The following is an 8090-nucleotide window of genomic DNA, read 5'->3' on the forward strand; positions in this document are numbered from 1 at the left end:
TCATCACACACCAAAAAGTTGCAACACAGTTGTGCAGTTCATAATATCGCTGTGCATCATCAAAATGTGTCGGCATAATGTTTTCAAAGATTGCAAAATTGAGTAGGAGACTCTCAATGCGTGTTCATTTCTGCTAGTGAATCGCAGGGCGCATCTGAATAATTGCATTTGCCCCTCAGAGTCCATGCTTATTAGGATTGATTGATTGATTGATTGATTGATTGATTGATTGATTGAGCCCGCAGTTTAAAAGCCCTTCTTCTCCATGAAACAGTCAGGCCTGGCTTGTTTGGCTTTGTACTTTGATATAAGGAAGGGCGGGCGGGCGGTTGGTCTTCTTGAGCTAAGAAGGGGGGAGCGGTCCAACTGTTGCAACGTGTTCCATTCGATTGAGTTGCGTTGTGCTTTAGCACCCTCCAGTGGTGAAATGTGCGATGACCTGATTTGAGTTTAGCTCATTGGTCATCGATATGCCACACGTGCGTAACTGGTGGGTGGGGTATTTGCTGAGGTTGAAGATGATGATGATGATGGCATCTTTTAAGTGGAACAACTTGCACCATTGGTGGCTGACGACATACTTTTTGCCCCACTGTACATCTGAAGCTGAGTATCATCACTTTGGGGCCATTGTGTGCAATCCTTGGCAGGCGTAAGTGATGCTTTTATGCAAACAATCAGCAGCTCCACGTTGCTGCATGGCGCTGGCTGAACCCAAAAATGGAGGACAGGCATGTTTTTGGAAGGGGCCAAAGCGACAATGGGCGTTGGCCCCCCCCATCCCCCCTGACAGAATCCTCGTGCATTTGGTTGAGATGCCCCCAATGAATAGCACAGAATAAAAACATGCAAGTGTTCCATCAGTGTGCTCTGATCTGTCCGCCTGATCCCCAAATTGTGCCTTCAGCCAACAAGTGTCTTTCCGGGTGGCTCGAGCACGACTCCAGCTGCTACAAGAAGGTGGTGACGCCCAACGGTTGGTTGGGGGCCCGGCACCACTGCGTCTGGCAGGGCGGCGACCTGCTCTCCATCACCACCTCGGCCGAGGAGGACTTTGTGAAGCGCACCATGGGCAACACCCGCTTCTGGCTGGGACTCTCCAACCAGGTGAGACGGAAGCAGTCGTGGACTCTGCAGCGACAACTGGAACTGTTTTCTTCTTTCCCCCCCAGAAATGCGACGACGTCTGGTGTGGCTTTGAAGGCGGGAGCCAGAAGCTGATCTGGTCCGATGGTGAGACAACGACATACACCAACTGGACCTCAGACCAATTTAAAAGGTAAGAAGTCACATCTTCGCATGCTGTTGTCAGGCGGACACGCGTAAAGGTTCTGGAACCAATTTTGAGAACGAGCACTCAAGGAAAAATAGGAAAATGTTCCTTTTTATAATCTACCGACAGCACCGACGTCGCGTCCTGCGCCTACGTCAACCAAGGAGTTAAGTTGTCGCCTGGGAAGTGGAGGTCTGGCTCCTGCGCTTCCTCGTTGGCCTACATGTGCAAACGGCCGCAGAGTAAGTCTGCACGTCCGTGGTCACGTTGCTGATGAAAGGTGAGATGCGCAAACGGGTCTTTTTTTGCAGGCTGCCCGGAGGGACGGACGTGTACCTTCAATAGTGTTACTGCTGTAATGAAGAGTGAGTTGCAGCACGCTTATTTGCGCTTTAACCATCTCGTCATGGTTTCCTCCTCAATGTTTTTCCTTGTGGCCTCAGCTTCCGACTGCGACGATGGCAACTTCCTTTATGGCGATGATTGCTATCTTTTTGACACGACGCATAGAAGTTGGGAGGAAGGCGAGAAGTTTTGTCTCGCCCGGCGAGGCCACCTGGCTAGCATACACTCTGAGCAAGATGCCCGATTCATTACTGGTGAGCACCGCCACAGTCGTCATTTGGCTGAAGCTCTTCTTGCCCTGAAGCTCTTGTTCTCCTTCCTTTCATCAAGATCACTCATATTACTATTCTACTTGGATGGGAGAAAAGAAGAAGGGCAACAACTACGGGTGGACTGACGGAACAGCTTCTGTAAGTGGATTGCTGAAGGCCTTTGGAAAAGTCATGTTGCAGGCATCCGTCTTGTCTCGAGGCATCGGGCAGCCGCTTACAAAGTATTGGCGATCTGATTTTAGAGAGGAGGCGGTTAAGATGATATATCATGGACGGTCTTTAGGTCTTCAGGGTTAGTTGCTTTGTGCACATTTTCCCCAGACATTTGGGTTGCCAGGGCGGGCACCATGTTTTATTGCAATGTTCATACTACTTTGACTGACAGGGTTAGTTGCTCTGTGCATGTTTTTCCCAGACATGTATTTGGGTTGCCAGGGCGGGCACAATGTTTTATGGCAATGTTCATACTACTTTGACTGACAGGGTTAGTTGCTCTGTGCATGTTTTTCCCAGACATGTATTTGGGTTGCCAGGGCGGGCACAATGTTTTATTGCAATGTTCATACTACTATGACTGACAAAGTGAAACCAACAACCAAAGTGAAACTTTAATGAGAGAAGGTACGAAAACGGTGCAAGTGAGGAAATGCGGCGGGAAGATGACTACATCGAATGCAACACGCTAAAGTTCTGTCCAAAATCTCGTCCGCAGGACTACGGAAAAGTTGTCTACAGCTCCAGTGGTGACTGTTCTAATTTGCATACCAGCGAAAGGCTGTACAGAAACTGTAATTGCCGCTGGACATACCCACCGGTCTGCAAAACAGGTGCAAACGTCCCTCCCGAGCGCCCCTTTTGGATGCGTGAAGCATTTGCTCATATTCGCTCCGCTTTTTCTGCAGCCAAGCGCGGAGGGCCTCCACAGCTGCCACCATTAGTCGGCCAGCCGGGTAGGTGTCCCGCACTGCCGCCGTCTTGCGCTGTCTTACGCCGTCTGGCTCGCAGACTGGACTCAGAAATGCGGCTGGTGGCTGGACAACTCCGAGAGCGACTTCTGCTACCTGATGATCCGCCAGCCCACTAAGACCTGGCAGGAGGCGCAAGACGACTGCCAACGCCTCCAAGGGAACCTGCTCAGCATCACCGACGACCATGAGCAGACCTTCGTACGCGGTAGGCGGCCATGAATTGAAATATTGGCCATGAACAAGTTGTTGTTGTTATATGTTCATTTCGAACCTATTTAAAACATGAAAATAGGAAAATAAAACACCACTTTAAAGTGCCATATCTAAGTCACTGAAACAAACAACCCAAAACCGCCAACAACAAAGAATGCTCGAGTGTAGTCAGTCTGTGTGTAGTCAGTTTTGTCTTTTTTTTCCCCTCATACATGTTAAGGAACCAGTTTTTCGACACTTTTTTTGGAACACTTGTGTTTGCCCTATTTTCATGCTCATTTTCCAGACCATTCCATAATTTCACCCCACAAACGACGGTCATACCCTTACTTTTTATCGCTGTTAAGACTTTTCCACTCTGAAAATTCTCTTCCTTTCTCAGATGATAGCCACCATGCTTGCCTTTCCAGAAACAAATTTATACCTTTTATACCTTGCTGTGTACATATAATTTGAGCCGTCTTGTGTTTGATCACATCCCTGAGTGACAAAAGTTTGTCGGGTATTATAAAAAGTGCGTTTGTATGCTCCTTGTTATTTTTCCTATTGCTTGCCTTATTCGGTGTTACCCCGTATTTCCACGCAGTAGTTCAGATATGGCAGTATCTGGAGTCCGGACTGCTTCTTGCTTTCCTCAGAATTGCAATAACCTTTGACATTTTTGTTTTTACATGATTGATTAATGTGTGATTTCCAGCAGCTTTTTATTGTCAACAGTCACGCCCAGGAATTTTCTTTCAGAAACCCTTTCTTTCATACCATTGTCAATTTTCACTTCGATTTATACCTGACAAATAATTTTGTTGTTGGCAGTTTGGTTTTACATTAAACCACGTATTCATTTCTGTGGTGATTGTTGGTTTCCATAAGCTGCTGTAAATTGTCCCCAGCGCAATAGATGTTTGTATCATCATCATTTCATGATGTTGGATACACAAGTCGTTGAAGAGGACCAAGGGCAGAGGTTGTTCACCTGTTATGGGATACATGATCTCCAGACTTTTTACAAATTGCTGCCTGTTGCTTAAGTAGCTCCTCAGCCAGTCCATGATGCCATGATTTACTGGGTCAAATGCTTTTGGTTGATGATCTATTAAGATCCATTAGTGTCCTTCCGGAATCCATATTGACTGTCAGCTAAAAGCTTTTTTTTTTTTTTCTTCAATCTCGTTTTCTCGTTTTTCTGTGAACAGTTTTTTTTAATATATAGATCAGTTTTATCACACACACACACACACACACACACATATATATGCAATATCCGCATTTTTTTGGTCAGATGCTGGTTGAGGTCTGATCCCTCAGCCGTCTACCCTGTTTCAGTAGCTCCAATTTGTGTTTGCAAACCGCACTGTTATTGCTGCTTTGGTTTTAATATTTCTCGATGGTCCCCCTGTCTAACTCAATTCCTTTTGAGCTGAGAAAGTCGATCACCCGGAGCTCAACGGATGACGCGTCCTCCTCACTCGGCTCCTCTTGATGATGTCGTTCATTCTGGTACAGGTTACATCAAGGCTCTGATGAAAGCATCCTCTCTGTGGTTGGGCGCCAATGTCGCCATCAGTGACGAAGGCAGCACGTGGGCTGACGGAGCCTCGTTCACTTACGTCCACTCGACTTCAGGTCTGTCGGAGACGGTTGTCTGCTGCAATTTGGAGGAACGGAGGAGCACTGAGATCTTCTCTCCCGCCCCCCAGGTACCCCCGATGGAAATTGTCTTTCCTTCCTCACTGGCAACGGCAACTGGCACTACGACTCGTGCAACAAGAAGAGAGGTTACGTCTGCAAGAAAAGAGGAAATGGTAAGTGAGAGGCAGCGCCCCACCGACTGTCATCGCCCCTTGACGTCTGTGCCTTGATGTCTCTTTTTCTTTCCTCTTGCAGTAAAGGCTACGCCGGCTCCTGAGTGTAAGTCGCCTTCGACTGCGTTGAAAACAATGACCCTGGAGTCACACCATGCCAACCAACAAATTCTGTCCTTTTTCGTTTTTATGAAGTACTCAGCCATGTGTTGAATGTTTTTTGCATCGTTTTACCTTGTACAACGGCACTTTGGTTGTTTCTGAAGCGCCAAGGTGAATGTTCCGGAATCCTTTCAAAATGTAAACGTCTCTGATGCCATTGGGCTAAGCTAACCAAGTCGAGTCCCGGATCTTCCAATTTGCCCGAGAAAATGTAGATTTGGCCAGCCGTGACCCGCAAATTGCCCTTTGCTCAAAATGGTGGACTGAAGGGCAAAAACAGGAGTGTGCTCTGATCTGTTCCCCAAATTGTGCCCTCAGCCAACAAGTGTGCTCCCGGGTGGCTCGAGCACGACTCCAGCTGCTACAAGAAGGAGGTGGTGACGCCCAACGGTTGGCTGGGGGCCTGGCACCACTGCGTCCGGATGGGCGGCGACCTGCTCTCCATCACCTCCTCGGCCGAGGAGGACTTTGTGAAGGGCACCATGGGCGAGGACACCCCCTTCTGGCTGGGACTCTCCAACCAGGTGAGACAGAAGCGCAAGCGGCCGTCGACTGCTGCGACAAGTGGGACTGTTGTTCTTTTTCCCCCCAGAAATGCGACAAGTTCTGGTGTCGCTTTGAAGACGGGAGCCAGAATCTGACCTGGTCCGATGGCGAGACAATGAATCACACCAACTGGGCCTCAAATCAACTCGAAAGGTAAGACGTAACTGCTGTTGTCAGGTGGAGGAGCCAATTTTGAAAAGGGCCATTTGGGGAAAGTGAAAAAAAAGAAAAGAAAAATGGGAAAATAATTGCTTGTGTCTTTTCTCCCGACAGCGCCGACGTTGCATCCTGCGCCTACGTCAACCAAGGGGGAAGGGGTGAGCCCGGCAAGTGGCGGTCTGGCTCCTGTCTTTCCTCGTTGGCCTACATGTGCAAACGGCCGCTGAGTAAGCCTGCACGTTTGTAATCAGGTTGACTTTGAAAAGAGAAAAGCTCCAACAGGTCTTTTTTTTTGTGCAGACTGCTCGAAGTGTAAGCCCAAGTGGTCCCGCTGTAGTGACGAGTGAGTTGCAGCACACTTATTTGCACTTGAACATCTTGTCATGGTCATGTTTTTCTTTGTGGACCCAGCCTCCGACTGCCACGAAAACACCTTCCACTATGGCCACTATTGTTATCATTACGAGAAGACGGTTAAAACCTTTGACGATGCCGAGAAGTTCTGTCTTGCCTGGGGAGGCCGCCTGGCTAGCGTCCACTCCAAGAAAGAGGCCCAATTTGTGTATGGTGAGCACCAAGAGGAACCGCCGCAGTCGTCATTTGACTGAAGCTCTTCTTGCCCTGAAGCTCGTGTTCTCCTTCCTTTCCTCAAGATCACTCGCAAACCTTACAATCTGCTTTCGTGGGACTCAAGAAGGAGGACGACGACTACGAGTGGAGTGACGGAACAACTTACGTAAGTGAAATGCCTTTGAAAAAGTCATTTTTCAAAATCTGAGCTGGCAAAGTCCAAATTTGAGTAGGATAAAAATAAAAGTGGACATAGGAGAAATGTTGCTCGAGGCTTCAAATTTTGGATTGTTTTGGAGGGGAAATGGGCAAAACTTGGGCGCGATTGCCGAGGAAGGGCGTTGGGAAGCCGAGCAGACAGAGTCCAACATGCTCATGTCGTCCGCAGGACTACAAGTGTAAAAATGACACCAAGGGGGACTGCGCGTTCCCAAATTCTGTTGGGGAGTTGAGTGCCAGCTCCTGCACAACGGAGCGGCCATTTGTCTGCAAAACAGGTGCAAACGCCCCTCCCGAGCGCTCCTTCTGCACACATCAAGCATTTGCTCATATTTGTAAACACCATTCCCCCCTCTTCCCCTACAGCCAAGCACGGAGGGGTTCCACAGCTGCCCTCATTAGTCGGCCAACCGGGTAGGTGTCCCGCACTGCCGCCGTCTTACGCTGTCTTGCGCCATCTTACGCCGTCTGGCTCGCAGAATGGACTGTTACATGCGGCTGGTGGCTGGACGACCCAATCAACGACTTCTGCTACCTGATGATCCGCCAGCCCACCAAGACTTGGAAGGAGGCGCAAGCCAACTGCCAACGCCTCCACGGGAACCTGCTCAGCATCACCGACCGCGATGAGCAGGTCTTTGTGCATGGTAGGCGGCCATTTGTTGGTGTCACGAATGAATGGATGGACGGATGGATGGACGGATGGATGAATGGATTGATGGATGAATGGATGAATGAATCGAACAAACGAATGAATGGTGTCGTTCCAAAATGCGCCTCATGGGCTCAATGAGCGGGTCAGTAAAGCGCATCTCTGGAAGATCCACCTAAGAGCACCCCAATCCACTGACTCTTTCAAAACCGGACTTAAAACTCACCTCTTTACTCTAGCATTTCCGTAATTCCTGTTCCCATATCCTGGTTGTCGTCCAGTTGTTTTATACTTGTCCTTGCTTTGTTTTCTTGTTTTTACTTGCCATGTAGCACTTTGAGATTCCTCCGAATGTAAAGTGCGTTATAAATATAATGTATTATTATTATTATTAGATCCTGTTCCACCTTTGCCTTGGGTCCACAGGTTACGTCAGGTCTCTGCCCTCTCTGTGGTTGGGCGCCGATGTCTCCACCACGGAAGATGACGCCCAATGGACTGACGGATCCCCGTTCACTTACAGCCACTCGAGTGCAGGTCGGTCTGAAAGCATGTCTGATGCTTGTCGGCTGCACTTTGGAGGAACGGCGCAGCGCTGAGATCTTGTCTCCCTCCCTCTAGGTGACCCCGAAGAGGGGAAGTGTCTTTCCTTATTCACTGACAGCGGCGCCTGGAAGCACGACACGTGCGACAAGAAGAGAAGCTACGTCTGCAAGAAGATGAAAAAAGGTGAGTAAGTTGTGATGCTCCGCTGGCCGTCATCGTGCATTGACGTCCGTCTGTGCCCTGACGTCCGTCTTTGCCCTGACGTTTGTCTTTGCCCCGACGTCCGTCTTTGCCCTGACGTCTGTCTTTGCCTTTCCTCTTGCAGGAGTGGCAGAACCTTTGCTGTCTTCTGACGGTAAGTAG

The 8090-nt window shown here is 49.0% G+C and overlaps 3 protein-coding genes and 2 long non-coding RNA genes across 5 annotated transcripts; all 5 read left to right on the plus strand.

Moving 5' to 3' along the window:
* The first annotated feature begins 846 nt into the window (after positions 1–846).
* On the plus strand, positions 847–1283 carry LOC119119168 (snaclec agkisacutacin subunit A-like). Its single transcript, XM_037245689.1, has 2 exons — positions 847–1107; positions 1173–1283. Exons 1-2 carry the CDS (start codon positions 847–849, stop codon positions 1281–1283), a joined length of 372 nt encoding a protein of 123 aa, XP_037101584.1.
* Positions 1284–1765: 482 nt separating this feature from the next.
* On the plus strand, positions 1766–2618 carry LOC119119170. Its single transcript, XR_005097140.1, has 3 exons — positions 1766–1872; positions 1949–2028; positions 2603–2618. It is a non-coding gene; the product is annotated as an uncharacterized LOC119119170 (long non-coding RNA).
* A 1901-nt stretch (positions 2619–4519) lies between these two features.
* On the plus strand, positions 4520–6348 carry LOC119119163 (C-type mannose receptor 2-like). The gene is made up of 8 exons (XM_037245683.1): positions 4520–4694; positions 4769–4873; positions 4956–4979; positions 5354–5559; positions 5628–5734; positions 5855–5967; positions 6041–6052; positions 6152–6348. The coding sequence occupies exons 1-8, from the start codon at positions 4520–4522 to the stop codon at positions 6346–6348; spliced, it is 939 nt and encodes a 312-aa protein (XP_037101578.1).
* A 101-nt stretch (positions 6349–6449) lies between these two features.
* Positions 6450–6923, plus strand: LOC119119169. Its single transcript, XR_005097139.1, has 3 exons — positions 6450–6476; positions 6699–6807; positions 6896–6923. It is a non-coding gene; the product is annotated as an uncharacterized LOC119119169 (long non-coding RNA).
* A 92-nt stretch (positions 6924–7015) lies between these two features.
* Positions 7016–8090, plus strand: LOC119119164 (C-type mannose receptor 2-like). Its single transcript, XM_037245684.1, has 4 exons — positions 7016–7176; positions 7608–7718; positions 7803–7910; positions 8053–8090. Exons 1-4 carry the CDS (start codon positions 7068–7070, stop codon positions 8088–8090), a joined length of 366 nt encoding a protein of 121 aa, XP_037101579.1. The 5' UTR covers positions 7016–7067.

This window comes from Syngnathus acus, unplaced genomic scaffold (genome assembly GCF_901709675.1).
Source record: "Syngnathus acus unplaced genomic scaffold, fSynAcu1.2, whole genome shotgun sequence".
NCBI classification, from domain to species: domain Eukaryota; kingdom Metazoa; phylum Chordata; class Actinopteri; order Syngnathiformes; family Syngnathidae; genus Syngnathus; species Syngnathus acus.